The 16,389-nt window shown below is 47.3% G+C and overlaps 1 protein-coding gene across 1 annotated transcript in view; it reads left to right on the plus strand.

The window, feature by feature from the left end:
- PKN3 (protein kinase N3) overlaps positions 1-11,170 on the plus strand; it is a 67,445-nt gene extending 56,275 nt beyond the window's left edge. Inside the window, exons 18-22 of the mRNA XM_060251061.1 lie at positions 1,010-1,086; positions 3,340-3,482; positions 4,289-4,396; positions 6,451-6,531; positions 9,522-11,170. Of these exons, the coding sequence (XP_060107044.1) occupies positions 1,010-1,086; positions 3,340-3,482; positions 4,289-4,396; positions 6,451-6,531; positions 9,522-9,734 (622 nt within the window). The 3' untranslated portion in view covers positions 9,735-11,170. The remainder of the gene's footprint in view (positions 1-1,009; positions 1,087-3,339; positions 3,483-4,288; positions 4,397-6,450; positions 6,532-9,521) is intronic.
- The last annotated feature ends 5,219 nt before the right edge of the window (positions 11,171-16,389 follow it).

The following is a 16,389-nucleotide window of genomic DNA, read 5'->3' on the forward strand; positions in this document are numbered from 1 at the left end:
ATCTAGCGGAATTATTTTCAGGCAAGCCCAGAATACCACGCGTTGCTGTAATAAATGTTAACCAAGCATGAGTAACTGTAATCAGGTCATCCTTTACCAAGTATGGGCACAGTTTAGCAAACCATCTGGAGCTAGTAAAAAGTGTTTTGTGTCACGGATTCTACCAGACTAATTAATGTAACCTTCCGTAGAGCTTTAAAAGCCCAGCATTAAATGCTAATTTCTTAAACACAAAGGTTGAGCACTGAGGTAATTGATTCCAGATAGTTGGAGCCACCACTGAGAAGACCCTGCTCTGCATCATCACACCATCACAACCCTACTTTGAACATGTATTTTATTTGCAGTAATCAAGGGTGGAATTCTAGCAGGAGCTCCTTGGCATATCAGGCCACACACCCCTGATGTAGCCAATCCTCCAAGAGCTTACAAAAAAGAGCCTTGTAAACTCTTGTTGGCTACTTCAGAGGTGTGTGGCCTAATATGCCAAGAAGCTCTTGCTAGAATTCCAAGCTCTTGGAAGATTGGCTACATCAGGGGTGTGTGGCCTAATATGCAAAGGAGCTCCTGCTAGAATTCCAAGCTCTTGGAGGATTGGCTACATCAGGAGTGTGTGGCCTAATATGCCAAGAAGCTCTTGCTAGAATTCCAAGTTCTTGGAAGATTGGCTACATCAGGGGTGTGTGGCCTAATATGCAAAGGAGCTCTTGCTAGAATTTCAAGCTCTTGGAGGACTGGCTACATCGGGGGTGTGTGGCCTAATATGCAAAGAAGCTCTTGCTAGAATTCCAAGCTCTTGGAGGATTGGCTACATCAGGGGTGCGTGGCCTGATGTGCAAAGGAGCTCCTGCTAGAATTCCACCCCTGGCAGTAATCGTGATAGATAACACACAGGCTTCTTCTGTCTCTAGTATCACCTTTTCAGCCTTAGGCACAAACAGCAGGCTAATGAATTTGTGGACAACGCCTTTCCCCTGAATTTTGCCCTGTTTCTTTTCCCCATCTGCAGGGACCTAAAGTTGGATAATCTGCTCTTAGATGTGCGGGGCTTTGTGAAGATTGCCGATTTTGGACTTTGTAAGGAAGGTGAGTAATCTTGGCCATGCCTGCACCAGCTGTTCACCCTCTGATCTTGGTTAATGTTGAGCATTTGTCTCGCGACGCCTGTATGTAGTTTCCTGAGAAAATGTGTGGATCTGCATTGGGTACAACCAATGTTCCCTCTCAGCTGAGTTCATGTGAGCTAGCTCACAGTTTTTTAGCCTCTGGCTCACACATTTTTGTCTTAGCTCAGCCTGCTCCGGAAGGATAGCCCCTGAGTACACTTAATTTGTGTAGCAGCTCACAACTTTACTGCCAGTAGCTCACAAAGCAGAATTTTTGCTCACAGGATTCCACAGCTTAGAAGGAACATCGGACAACATTACTTAACTTGGGGACAACATTACTTAACTCAATAAGGAGGTTGTCCGGTTGGCGAATGACACCGAAACTGTTCAGGGTTGAGAAAATCCTAAACATACTAAGAACCATTCCACGTAGATCCCTTTTAAACTGAGTGACCAGCCCTTCTGTGGAAGTGCTTAGTGTGATTTACGGAATGTAGAGTCTTAGCTAGCTTTCATTTAAAAAAGAAAAACCAAGTTTCTAGCTCCTGCTGATGGCAGAGATGAACTTAAAAGAGCTTGAACCATTCCCCTTGGGGCTTTACAGTGGCCTCACAGCTAGACCTGCATCGCTAGATATTTCTATGGCCTGCTGGAAATGCCTGGGCCCATGCATGCATGGGTGGATATCTGATCCAACATGGCTTCTCTTATGTCTGGAGCAGTGATGCTCTGTCTTCTTGGGGGGCAACAGTGGGAGGGCTTCTGGAGTTCTGGCCCTGCTGGTGGATCTCCTGAGGGCTCCTGGGTTTTGGCCACTGTGTGCCGCAGAGTGTTGGACTGGATGGGCCACTGGGCTAATCTAACATGGCTTCTCTTATGTATACCTGCCAGAAATCCTGTATCCTGAAGGGAAAGGGGAGCAGGCAAGGCAGGGCCCGCACTCTCCCCACAAAATCAATGACCAGGCGGGAGGAGGCAAAACTGGGATGGCTGCCCTTTTTGCAGGGGGCTGTAACAGAAGGAGCCATGCTGCTGGCAGAGCCCGAAAGTGAGGAGAGCCTTTCTGGCCACACTCAGCAGGCCTTTCTCAAGCAAGTCATCTTGGTTGGCTTGAGCCCACCTTCCAGATCATTTTGGGAAGCAGGGAAAATGGGAGCGCCTGGCAGGCTTAGAGGCCATAGCTGCTGTCTCCATGCCCGAAGCCCATCTTCACAGGTAGGTTCTTAGCGCTGGGGAGAGACTCAAGAATTTCCAGAAACCGGGGAGAGGGGGAACATCAATGTTGCGCCTGAACCAGCATCTCTCTTCATGACTGGAAGCAACAGAATCAAGGATGCAAAGGGAAGCCAGGCATGCAGCTTCACATACAGCAGGGGTCCCCAGTGTGGTGCCCGTGGGCACCGCAGAGTGCCTCCCGGCTGTTTTCGGCGAGTAGGTGGAACCAGGTGTGGCACTTCACCCAGCAGATCTTATGCTGGGCCATTGGAGATTTGATTGGCCAGGCATATGACAACAATGCTGTTTTAATCACTCCTCTTTCCCGTTGTATTTTTAAATCCAGGTGGGCAGCCGTGTTGGTCTGAAGCAACAGAACAAAGCAGGAATCCAGTAGCACCTCTAAGACCAACATGTAAGCTTTCGTGTGCATGCATACTTCTTCAGACGTTGGAGCGGGGTGCAGTGAGCAGAGTTACATATAGCTGGCGAGCAGTGGTTAAGCGTGCAAAGTGGCACGAAGTTAGACTCCAGTGGCAAAATAACTTTGTACCACTTTGCATTCGTAACCACGCTCCACCAGCTATAAGTAGCTCAGCTCGCTGTACCCCATTCCGTTGTCTGAAGAAGTCTGCATACACACAGAAGCTTACATTCTGAATAAAGCTTACATTTGTTGGTCTTAAAGGCGCTACTAGATTCCTACTATGTTCTAGTGTAATTTTTAAAATTATCCCTCTTCTCCCCTGTACTTAGGCTTCCTGTGTGTGATTGGCTCTGGGGGTAGCCATTTTGTGGTCGTACCCACCACTCTGTGTCAGAATTCCAAAGGTGTCAGTCAGCTCGAAAAGTTTGGGGAACCCAGGTGTTCGGACCAAAGTATTTAGCGTTTGTTGGAGTAGGGATTGTGCCAAGTTTTGGGATTTTCTGTGCAGAGACCACCCAGCCTGCAGGCGGTGGCTCTGGCTAGATCTTCCTGGTGTATTAAAATGGCTTCCTCTTTTCAACCTTCTAGGAATGGGCTTTGGCGACCGGACCAGCACCTTCTGCGGCACCCCGGAGTTTCTGGCTCCAGAAGTGCTGACAGATCCCTCCTACACCCGGGCAGTGGACTGGTGGGGGCTGGGCGTGCTCATTTTCGAGATGCTGGTTGGTGAGGTGTGTGTGAAACTTGTGTCAAAGCTTTTCTTGCAAAATTATCCTGGCCTCCCTGTGAGAACACAAGCATCCTAGCAGAGGAAGACCAGGAAATCACTTATTATTTTTTAAAACAAGTTGTAAACCTTGAATGAAAGGGAAGTCTGTCTACCCACTCTAGGACAGTCTGGTGTGAGAGGCAGTTCGGTATAGTGGTTAAGTGAGCGGACTCTTACCTGGGAGAACTGGGTTTGATTCCCACTCCTCCACTTGCAGCTGCTGGGGATGGGTCAGCCATAGCTCTCGTAGGAGTTGTCTTTGAAAGGGCATCTTCTGTCAGAGCTCTCTCAGTCCCACCCATCTCACAGGGTGTCTGTTGTTGGGGAGGAAGATAAAGGAGCTTGCGAGCTGCTCTGAGATTCAGGGGGGAAGGCAAGATATAAATCCAATGTCGTCTTCTTCTCCCCACCGGTAACCGAGAGGCTGGTAGGAACATTCTAACCAAGAGGCTGGTGAGAGCCAGTTTGGTGTAGTGGTTCAGTGCACGGACTCTTATCTGGGAGAACCGGGTTTGATTCCCTACTCCTCCACTTGCAGCTGCTGGAATGGCCTGGGGTCAGCCATAGCTGACAGGAGTTGTCCTTGAAAGGGCAGCTGCTGTAAGAGCTCTCTCAGCCCCACCCACCTCACAGAGTGTCTGTTGCATGTGTGTGTGTGTGTGGGGGGGAGATAAAGAAGATTGTGACCGCTCTAAAACTCTTGAGATTCAGATTATAGGGCGGAATATAAATCCAATATCATCATCATCTTCTCTTCCTTTCCTCCAGTCTCCATTCCCCGGTGACAATGAAGAGGAGGTTTTTGACAGTATTGTCAATGAAGATGTCCGTTACCCACGATTCCTTTCTACAGAGACTATCTCCATAATCCGAAAGGTATGGTCTCCCCCGCCCCCACTGCCCCAAATATGGCACCTTCTTTTTTTTTCCAAATTAAAGGTTTTATTGAGTTTGTTATAGGGAAGGGGAAAGGGAAGGTTTTACAGGGAAATAAGAGAAAACAGGGGAGGAGGAATAGTACAAGCACGTCTCTTGACTACATTTTCTTTCTCATTACATATACATCTGATTCAATCATCATTTCATCTATATATTGTTTACAATTAATATTTTCTATTTTGTCTCTTATAACACTTCTACCTTTCTAAAATTCTTATTTTGGCTTACAAGTACACATTTCTTATAATTGCATCATCTTATTTCAATATATTATACAGTACTCACTCCTTATCTTATATATTCTTTAGGTACAAATATACTACTTCTTAGTTGTCTCAGTTTCCATCCTGCACTTATACTGCACCTAACCAATCATACTGTGGTTGTCAAACCTTATTGTCTTGTACATTTCCTTCTCATAGTTTTAAAGAAAGCAAGTCCATTTCAGCTGTTTCTAAAAGTTTCCGAACAAAATCTTTTTGCTTAGGTATCTTTTGCGTTTCCCACTGTTTTGCATATATTATTCTTGCTGCAGTTACTGCATGGATCGAGAATTTAGTTATCTGTTCGGGGAGCGAATCTTGGCAAATATTCAACACGTACATCTCAGGTTTATGCTGCAAATTAGTCTTTAAAATTTTCTGTACACAACTGTGAATTTGTTTCCAATAATTTTTCGCTAAGTCACAATACCACCACATGTGATAAAATGATCCCTTTGGTTTTTGACACTTCCAACACTTATTTGAAACATCTGAGTGCATCTTCACCGGTTTTTCTGGTGTGATATACCATCTATAAAACAACTTGTAGAAATTTTCTTTGAAAGTAACTGATCTTGTAATCTTAATATTTTCTTTCCATACTCTTTCCCGGGTAACTAAGTCAATATTATAACCCATATTTTGTGCCCATTTCACCATATTATCTTTTAGTATTTCATCCTGCATTTTCATAGTTAATAGATAATTATAATTTGTTAAATCATTTTTTCCTCTAGTCCTGTTATAATTTGTTCCAATTCATTTTTCCAAATTGATCAAACATGGCAATTCTGGTGGGCCTCCTGGCACCCATTTACTTCTTTCTCAAAGCATATTGCTAGTCTTGGCTTTCCTCTGCTTCAGTGGAATAGGAGGAGCTTCAGATGAGCTCTGGAGGCATCAGAAAGGGCCGCCTCCAATGTTTTCTGATTGGCCGCAGCCCTCCATTACAGCCGTTTTCTGACTGGCTCCATTCCTCCAGGGCAGCCATTTTGTAGTGGGGCCTGCCTGCCAGTTCTTAAAATCCCAGAAGTGCCTACAGGCTCACCAAGATCAAAGACCCCCTCCTAAAGGAGATGTGAGTTTTCCCTTTTACTCTTCTGTTGCGCCTTCAGAGAGGTGGTCTCATACATCCCCCCGTTCATATCAGTGGGACTTGCTGGTGGATTGTGCCCGGTGAATCATATCTGTGCCTCTCTGATGCACTCACCCGCTATTGAAGGTGCTGCTAGTCTCTGTGTCAGGCTCTGTAACTTTATCATACTGAAATTATAGAATACTAACCAAATGGACTCTCCATACTAACCCACAGCCTTTTGTTATACTGTTATATTGTAGCTAGCATGCATATCAAAGGGGGGACGTTTGAAGTGCTAACTTTGTTTAGGTTGTAAAAGGAGCAAAGGAATGTGACTGTTAATAGATACCACTGCTGGCCAGCATCTTCCCAGAGGCAAAGAGATAAGCAGAAGCTCTCGTGTGAAAGTTTGCACCTTCACTCCCTGTTGTTTTGAGAATAGTGTCTTTGTTTAGATATTGCTTTGATGTAGATTCCATAAGACTTAAGAGACACCCATTCCCAGGTATTAGTCTCAACTTTTGTTTCCAGCTATGAGTTTCCAATAAAGTATTACATTGTCTCAATGAATACAGCCTTGAGTCTCCATCGCCTGACACTCTGCTGTTATCCTTGTGGGAACAACATTTGTATTTTATCATTTCCTGCAGCTCCTCCGGAAGTGTCCAGAGCGGCGCCTTGGAGCCGGAGCATCAGATGCCGAGGAGATTAAGATCCAGCCCTTTTTCAAGGTAGGGTGTCGCCTCCGTCTCATAATGGAGCAAGCAGCTTCTGTTTCTTTGGTGATCCGCCAAACCCAGCACAGTTCTACTGCTGAACAAAGAGGTTTTGACTTCTTGAGCATGACCCCCATGGGAGAATGCCTAGCAGGCAGGGCCGGTGCTGGGGCTTTTGCTGCCCCCGGCAAGGCTCCGCCTCCGCTCCTCCAGTGGGGAAGGGTCCCCAGAGCCTGCCCTGCAAGGCAAGGCAGCCTGGGAGTGAGGCCAAGCTGCCTCTTTCCACCACCAGAGTCTCAGGCAGGGGAAAGATGCCGCAGGCCAGCTAGCATGTGGGGAAGGGGTGCGCCATAAGCCATGTGGTGCCCTAGGCAGCCACCTACATGCCCTACTCCCACACACCGGCCTTGCTAGCAGGAGTCTCTGAAGAGCCACAGATCAGTGGTAGAGTTGCCAGCTATGGTTGGGAAATCCTTGGAGATTTGGGGGCGGAGCCTGGGGAAGGACTTCAGGGGAGCCAATCTCTGTTGGCTGGGACCAGCATTAATTCCAGCAAATCTCCAGCCACCACCTAAAGGTTTAGCAACGGACGTGAGAATTACAGAAAAGGAGCAAGGAGAAAAAAAAAGGCACGGCCCCCATGACAAGAAGTCCTATAGCAAATGGTTTAAGAGTCAATCACACTGGAAACCTTTGATCTACAAAAATTCCAGTGTTCACGCCTACAGAGCAGGGGTGGCCAAACTTGCTCAGCATAAGACCCACATAGAATAAACTTCAGATGTTTGAGAATGACAAGACATGAATGTCATACGTCTGAGAGCCACAAGACAGGAAGGAAGGGTGGGAAGAAAACAAAGAGAGGAGGGAGGGAGGGAAAGGTGGAAAGAAAGCAACTTTAAATGCATTCTCCAAGCCATCAGATAGCTTGGGTTGGATAAGTGATTCGAAGAGACCAGGGCTTTTTTGAGCAGGAACGCACGGGATTCCAGCTGGCTTGGCATCTGTGGTGTGTGGCCTAATATGCAAATGTGCCCTGAAAGAGACAAATGCCTTCTCCAAGCTGGCCAAGCCGGGGGCAGGGGGGCTTTGAGAGCCACATAATGTGTGTGAAAAAGCCACGGCCACCCCTGCTGTAGAGACATTCAGATAGATTTATGTACAAAAATTCACGGAACAGCCACAGGGTGGAACAGGTAAGATGTCAGGACGTCCTTAAAAAGTTCTGAACCTGCTTGGAACGTTGAAGAGTGAAGCGGTGCTGGATCAGTGAGAAGAAAGAATATAGTTTGGATAAAGCCTTCTACGAAAACGGGGTCCTAGATATTCTGGAAATACTCATTAAGCTGCATGGCTGTATGCCTGGAGTGTGAATTTTGTCTGGAGTGGAATCCTCTTCTTCTGTGGTTGGAACAGGACATGTCTTTCTGTGGACAGAGAGAAGCACCTTTGGATTCATCTATGAACTGTTTTTAAGGACTTTCTGACATATTACCTGTTCCACCCTGTGGTTGTTCCTTACCACCTGGAGATTGGCAACCTTAGTAGAGCCCAGGTTCGAATGTGGCACCTTCCTGTATGCAATCTTCAGTTAAAAGACAGCCAGTTTGGTGTAGGGATTAAGTGTGTGGACTCTGATCTGGGAGAACCAGGTTCGATTCCCCACTCCTCCGCCTTGGGTCAGTCACAGAGCTGTTCTGCTCAAGAGCAGTTCTGTCAGAGCTCTCTCAGCCCCGCTTGCCTCATGGGGTGTCTGTTGTGGGGACGGCAAGGGAAGGAGACTGGAAGCTGCTTTGAGACGCCTTCAGGTGGTGAAGGGTGGGGTATAAATCCAGTCTCTTCTTCAAAAGACCATGGACAGCAGAGCTGAGTGAGTGCTTGGAGAGCTGCTGTTGGTCAAAGTAGCGGGCTGGATAAATCAAGGATCTGACTTGGTATAAAGCAGCATCTGCCAAAATTACAGGGATGGGCCATAGCTTACTTGTAGAGTGGCTGCATGCAGAAGGTCCCAGGTTCAACCACCAGCATCCACATATGAAGGATCTTGTGAAGGAGAGACAGTTTGGTTAGAGCCCTCAAAGCCCCACCCACTTCACAGGGTGTCTGTTGTGGGGGGAGAAGACATAGGAGATGTCTTTGGGGAGGGACTGTGGCTCAGTGGTAGAGCATCTGCTTGGGAAGCAGAAGGTCCCAGGTTCAATCCCTGGCATCTCCAAAAAAAGGTCCAGGCAAATAGGTGTGAAAAACCTCAGCTTGAGACCTTGGAGAGCCGCTGCCAGTCTGAGAAGACAATACTGACTTTGATGGACCAAAGGTCTGATTCAGTATAAGGCAGCTTCGTATGTTCATATATGTTCATATGATTGTAAGCCACTCTGAGTCTCTGATTCAGAGAGAAGGGCGGGGTATAAATCTGCAATTCTTATTTTTCTTCTTCTAGCTGAGCTGGAAAGGACCCTATTTTGGGATACCTTAGAGAGCTTCTATCAGTTAAAGAAAAGAGTTAGAGAGGTCACCCAGTCTCAATTGACATTTGCGCAGCTCAGAGGAAGGGGGCATGCTTTGGAGACAGAGAGCTGGACAGACTACTGGACTCTTCCTGTTTTGGACATCTCCAAGTGTTTGGCCATCTCTGAGTCTGGATTTTGCTTGCACGTGTTCTGGTATTAAGCAACAGAATCCTTTTCTCTCCTGTTCTCTGGGACCGATTTCCCACTCGCCTTATGCCGCTCTCACTCTCCTCTGCGGGGCTTCTGTTGGATTTCACACTATCTGCCCCGGGGGCTGCAACTCACTCCGCCTCTTTCGTGCAGCAAACAAGATCCTCTAAAAACCAGTTTCTGTTTGCCGCACGAAAAAGGCGAAGCTAGTTGCAGCCAAGGCAGATAGTGTGAAATCCGACAGAAGCCCCACAGAAAGAGGCGCATGAGTGGCGTAAGGCTAGTGGGGAATCGGTCTGGGACTCTGTTCTGGTTGCGGGTTAATTGAGTGGTTTAATTTTCCAGGAGATCGATTGGGATGCCCTCTTTGCCAAGACCATAAAGCCCCCGTTTGTGCCCACTTTGAAAGGTGCCACCGACATCAGCAACTTCGACCAGGAGTTCACCTCCCAGAAGGCCGTCTTGACCCCACCCGATGACCTCCCAGTCCTTACGCCAGAGCAGCAGGCCGTCTTCAAGGACTTCGATTTTGTCTCCCGACACCTCTTAGAGGCCTGATCTGGCATGGCTGAAGGCCCCTCTCTTCTTTGCTGCTGGAGGAAAGACTCAGGCACTGGCTGGGTATAATGAAGTTTGCAAAATGCTCATGAATGCACACGAAGGCTTGTTGGGAACAGAATGACGTTTTCCAGCACAGATGGGGAGAAAATATTTTTACCCGGAGAACTTTGCCTTCTGCACGGCCTCAAAGTATTTTTACCTGGAGACCTTCACTTTCTGCACAACTTAGGCCAGCTCACTGTGCTCTGCTGGAAAGCGTAGGGCAATTAAAAAACATTGTTTGGAAACAAGGCTGCTGATGCTGTGACAGCATTGTGGCAGAAGCAGGAGTCCTCAGACCACCTCCTGCTACTGTTTGGTCCAAAGTAGAACTTTTGAAACTCTCTCCACATGGTGTTCTAAAGCTTCTTGGAAGTTTGATTTCGGACGAGGTGGCGATATTAAAGGGACAGGAAGCACAATGGCACTGAAGTCTCCCCAAAAATCCTCACCATGTCCAAAGCCACCCAAAATACCCCACCCACACACACACCTGTGTACAAACACAAGCATCTTCAGGAAAGATCTGGCAAGCTTTCTCAGAGATAGACAGTTGGCAGGTCCAGATGACGCTTGGCTTCGCTCTCCAAGCGTTGTGTTAGATGAAGTCTACAAAAAAAGCTAGGATGGCGGAGGAGCTGTTGAATCGAAGGCTGCTCATCTCTCCTCTGATGGAATGTTTTCAAGACAAAAAGGAGAGCTCTCGGGGCGATTCCCAAGTGTGCAGTTGACTTATGCGGCAGGCAGGACAGCTGTGCGTTGGGCTCCTGTTAATGTTGGGCGCTGTGGAGTTGAATGCGATTTTTTGTTGTTGTCAGTGCTCAGATGTTGGAGAGAAAGTCGCACCTATGAACCTTTCACGTGCGCGTGGAATGTCTGCTGCAAGTTTACATTTGTAGAGAGATTGTGAATCAGCCCTGAGGCTTAGTCAGGGCAAAGACTCTCAATCGTTGCTTAGTCATATAATGGTTTTCTTATGAAGAGTGTATTAAAATTTCACAGCTTTTGCTGCGAAAGCTGCTGCGTTTCCACTGCCTACCCATCCTTTTGATTATTCTAGCACCCTTAAATACCTTATTAACACTCCCTATTATATTTTTAAGGATGTATCCGTATCCAGCACATGGGTTTCTTCCCCATTTTGTCAGTAAAGATGTCACCGCAACGAACGTGCTTCAATCAGACTTCTGTTTCCGTGCAATTCCTTTACAGCTCGGGCTATATCTGTTTCATAGGACAGGGATGCTTTATATTAAAGAGAAAATGAAATGTTTGGTAAATACCAACCTGGACAGGCAACGTCTGGTTTAGTATCTCTGAGAGATGCATGCAACATATGCCTTCAGACGCCTTCTGTGATTTGCTATTTAAGATTAAATTGCTTTGAATGTGAACTTGGGAGCAGAATGTCTTTTCTGTGGGATGCTGCTGCCGTAGGAGCTGGATGGGGGGGGCCCTTTCTTCAGTTTGGCTTCAGAGAGCCAGTTTGGTGTAGTGGTTAAGTGTGTGGACTCTTATCGGGAGAACCGGGTTTGATTCCCCACTCCTCCACTTACACCTGCTGGAATGGCCTTGGGTCAGCCATGGCTCTCACAGAGTCGTCCTTGAAAGGGCACTTCTGAGAGAGCTCTCTCAGCCCCACCTACCTCACAGGGTGTCTGTTGTGGGGGAAGAAGATAAAGGAGACTGTAAGCCACTCTCTGATTCAGAAAGAAGGGCGGGCGGAGTATAAATCTGCAGTCGTCATCGTCTTCATCATCCTGTTTTTCTTTCCGCCTGGCTTGCTGGCAAGAAAACCTTCCTCCAAGACCAAGTTCAGGCTCCAAACCACCAGCTGTGATTGTGGAAGCCACCCATGTTCGCTGCCCTGAGGTCTTTGGAGTTCACGTGCAATAAAACTCATCAGCAAAAGTCCCGTTTCAGTGCTACCGTGAGCCATCTGGAGAGAACCAAATCGGGAGGGAAGAAACATAACAATGCCACAGTTTTAAATTAAAGCCTTTAATGATTTAATAGCATGGAGTGTCAGGGTTTCAAACTGCATTTGTTCCTTTTGTGCTGCTAGGCAAGATTTAAGGCAATAATAGTCATGAATTGTGCATCTCCTCTCCTGCTAACTGCACTTTGAAGTGGTTGCAGCATCCAGGCAGCCTTTTCCGAAACTGCAAAAGAACACTAGAACAAAGTAGGGGTCACCTTTAAGATCAACAAAGTTTTATTCAGAATGGAAGCTTTCGGGCGCATGCACACTTCTTCAGATGAGGAATCAGGTACAGTGAGCAGAGCTACATAGAGTTGGCAGGCAGTGGTTTAGAATGCAAAATGGTACAGATTTAAAATCCAATGACAGAATAGTAAAATTGACAAACTGAGTAAACCTTTGACCCGGGTAGCAGCAGCGTGAGAAACCAATAAAACAGTAACATGTCAAAACGTGAGAATGTCTGCTAATTGCTCTATTGTTTATAAGCCTGGGCGTTACTTTCTCGGAGAAACTTCTGAGAAAGAAATGCCCTCATTTTGGTCCAGGCTTATAAACAATAGAGCGATTAGCAGACATTCACACGTTACTGTTTTATTGGTTTCTCAAGCTCATGCTATCCAGATCAAAGGTTTACACAATTTGTTAATTTTGCTATTGTGTCATTGGATTTTAAATCTGTACCATTTTACATTCTAAACCACTGCCTACCAGCTATAAGTAGCTCTGCTCACTGTACCCGATTCCTCGTCTGAAGAAGTGTGCATGCACGTATGAAAGCTTACATTCTGAATAAAACTTCGTTGGTCTTAGAGGTGCCACTTGACTCCTACTTGGTTCTACTGCTTCAGACCAGTACGGCTGCCCACTTGGATCTATCTGCAAAAGAGCAGTGTTAAGCAGTGTTCTCCCCTCCAGACTGATAAACCAGCTGCAAAAACTGACCCACTCGCTGATCGTTTGGGTACTCTCCAAGTCTGCTTGAGTTTGCGACAATCTGAGCCTTGTCTGTGCTGTAGCCATTGCGACTTTCCCTTTGGGGGCACGAAACTTCAACTCATCTGGGGGCCAAGATACAGGCACCTACCCTCCTAGGGCTTCTTTTCCTGCCCACTCTGGGATGAAACTCGAGATCTAAGATTAGGGGGGAGAAAACCCTCCCCCAAGCACCTGCCTGTCACAATGAACTGGAGTGTAATCAAAGCAGAAAGTTTTGAATTGGGTGCTGGAGCAAAGGCAGTGTGTAAGAGAAACAGCACCAAGCACCAGTTATAGAACAGAGAGCTGTAAGGGACCTCAGGGGTCATCTAGCTCAACCCCATGCACAGCGCAGGAAATTCACAACTATCTCCCCCCCCCCTCCAGTGACCCCTGCTCTATGCTTAGAGGTTTAATGGAGCTGAGATAGAGCTGGGGCATACTCTTTCAGTCATCTTATACTGATAATCACGCACCTGAAAAGAAGATGACTGCAGATTTATACGCCGCCCTTCTCTCTGAATCAGAGACTCAGACCGGCTTACAATCTCCTCTATCTTCTCCCCACCACAACAGACACCCTGTGAGGTAGGTGGAGCTGAGAGGGCTCTCACAGCAGCTGCCCTTTCAAGAACAACTCCTGCGAGAGCTATGGCTGACCCAAGGCCGTTCCAGCAGGTGCAACTGGAGGAGGAATCAAACCCTGTTCTCCTAGATAAGAGTCTGCACACTTAACCACTACACCAAACTGGCTCTCTACAAAAACACTGGCTTAACTCTGGAACCAGCTGTTTCTTGCAAGTATTTATAGCTAGCGCTAATTTCCAAGCTGCTGCCTGCGAAGGCACAAAATGCGGTCACCTGAATGCAGAGCTTGGTCACTGGAAAGTCACCATTTGCATGCATTAGTCCCTTAATTTAAGGAAAGTTCACACCACATATTACCTAGCTGGATGAGATGGAAAAAGTGGCTGTTTCCTTGCTGTCATGCAGCCGTTTTGGTCTCCCCACCACCACGACCACCACACTCGCCTCCTGGGAGAAGAAAGATTCTTGCTGCTTGCAACAAAGGGGCAGGGAGACAGAAGATCTCAAGCTTCTTTGACGATCGCCCTTTTGGAATTCCAAAACCGCTGCACAAGGATTGTCTTCCCAGAGCAGTGCTAGATCCCTTCTCCCCACGCGCCAATCTGCACTTTAATTATAATTGAGATTGGGAGTTGTATAAACAAAGCCCAACTGGGTCTTTTGAGGGGAGGAATTGTGTGCACAGGAATCTGATTTGGACCTGATTTAGACTGGGAAGGAAAGGAGTGGAAGCCTCTAAAGATAAAGGTAGTCTCCTCTGCAAGTACCAGTCACTAGAGCGACGCCGCATCACGACATTTTCATGGCAGACTTTTTACGGAGTGGTTTGCCATTGCCTTCCCCGGTCATCTATACTTTCCTCCCAGCAAGCTGGGCACTCATTTTACCGACTTCGGAAGGACGGAAGGCTGAGTCAACCTCAAGCCGGCTACCTGAACCCAGCTTCCGCTGGGATCGAACTCAGGTTGTGAGAAGAGAACTTGGACTACACTACTGCAGCTTTCCCACTCTGAGCCATGGGGCTCCTGATGCTGAAGCCTCTGGCCTACCCTAAAACCGGCTTCATGGCCTGAAATTAGTAAACTAAATACAGACGTGCGCAGGCTAAGGTTTGAGATGTGGCACAGCAGTCCTCTTTTAGAATTTCAAAAGGCTGCCCCTGAATCCGTTGTATGCGGCAGGCTTAATGGGTTCTATATTTGATCTGCAACACAATGCTGGTTTCTTCAAGCGTGCCCAGCGCCGCGTGTGCCAGCACCCTTTCTGGAAGAGTTGCCCCAGGAAAGGGTTAGTACAGCTTATTCCTCTTTTCGTTGTGACACTGAAGCTTTAAGGGTGGGGGGAAGGGGACCTAGTCCTTCAAGGGCTTCTCCTGGAAGCTGATTTAACCTTTTCAAGTTTTCTTTCCAAGGCTAGGTCGGGAGCACTCCCGCCGCCACCTCTTAATCAAAATCTTTTAGAGGGAAAAAAACCCACTGATTTTAAGAGACACTGCAAAAATAAAAATCAGTCCTCGACTTTTGGTCAAAACGTGGTTCTGATATTAAAAGTTTAAGCGCGAGTCGTTCATTTCTGCTGGTTTAAGGCACAATGTAAAAGCAAGAAGGAACACTGTGGGACCCCACACTGACACCTCGTATGCTGCGGTTAACAGATCCTGTAGGGCTCTGAACTACTGATTTGCAACGCACTGCAAAATGGTCCAAGGTTAAGGGGAAACCCTGGTTGCTCGTAACGCGTAGCCCTCTCGCTAGGGCTACGGGAGACTTTATGGGCCCACCGCTGCTTGCTGATGTGTTAAGTAAAGAAAGAAGTCCTTTTCTCCCTTTCTCACAATACAAGAACTCGTGGGCATTCGATGAAATTGCTGAGCAGCCAGGTTAAACGGATAAAAGGAAGTACTTCTTCACCCAAAGGGTGATTAACATGTGGAATTCACTGCCACAGGAGGTGGTGGCGGCCACAAGCATAGCCACCTTCAAGAGGGGTTTAGATAAAAATATGGAGCAGAGGTCCATCAGTGGCTATTAGCCACAAAAAAAAATTTTTTGCCACTGTGTGACACAGAGTGTTGGACTGGATGGGCCATTGGCCTGATCTAACATGGCTTCTCTTATGTTCTTATGTTCTTAACCACAGACTGAAGGAAGCCTGCATCTCAGTTGCGCTGGTCTTGAGACATCATAAACAACCCAGGTTTCTTCAGAAGAACAAACCAGGAAGTCATTCCAAGTCACGCCGTCAGAAACCTAAAAAGTCTCTGTTCAGAACCAACCAGGGTTTTGCGTTTCCTGCATCTGAGAGAAGCGGCTTGCTCTTAACCTTCCAACCAAGACTAAAGGGCTGAAGTCTGGTTCAGGCAGCATAACAAATGGAGGACTTCCTCCTTTCCAGTTCAATGCCAGTCTTGGCCCAGCCCTGCCTGTGAATTGGAGGACTTCCTGGTTTGGCCTTAGAAGACCACAGTGAGGTCTGTTGATGACGTCTCAGTTCCAGTAGGGGTCCCCAACCTCCCATGGCACCTTTGGAATTCTGACACGAGGTAATGGGCACGACCACAAAATGGCTGCCATGGGAGGCGGAGCCAGCCACAAAATGACCGCTGCAGCTTCCTCTCAGTCCAGTGAAGACGGTTGTGCTGTGGTGGCAGCAGCTGCCCAAACAACATTTTTTTTAAATCTGAACAGTCAAATCTCCAGTGGCCAATCAGAAGTGTAGCTGGGCCCCCTGGCTCACCCACTTTCTAAAATGTAATGAGGACAACCACAAAATGGTTGCCATGGGAGGCGGAGCCAGCCACAAAATGGCCGCTGCAGCTTCCTTTTAGTCCAGTGAAGATGGTTGTGCTGTGGTGACGGCAGCTGCCAAAACAACATTTTAAAAAATCTGCACAGCCAATCAAATCTCCACTGGCCAATCAGAAGAGCAGCTGGGCCACCTGGTCCGCCCATTTGCTAAAAACCCATAGCGGGAACTAAGACAGGTGTCTACTGTCACCAATTTGCCCGCAGGGGAGCCCTGCAAAACAACAACACCCCCACTACAAATCCTAGGTTTCCAGTCAGG

This window comes from Heteronotia binoei, chromosome 12 (assembly GCF_032191835.1).
Source record: "Heteronotia binoei isolate CCM8104 ecotype False Entrance Well chromosome 12, APGP_CSIRO_Hbin_v1, whole genome shotgun sequence".
In the NCBI taxonomy this organism is placed as follows: Eukaryota; Metazoa; Chordata; class Lepidosauria; order Squamata; family Gekkonidae; genus Heteronotia; species Heteronotia binoei.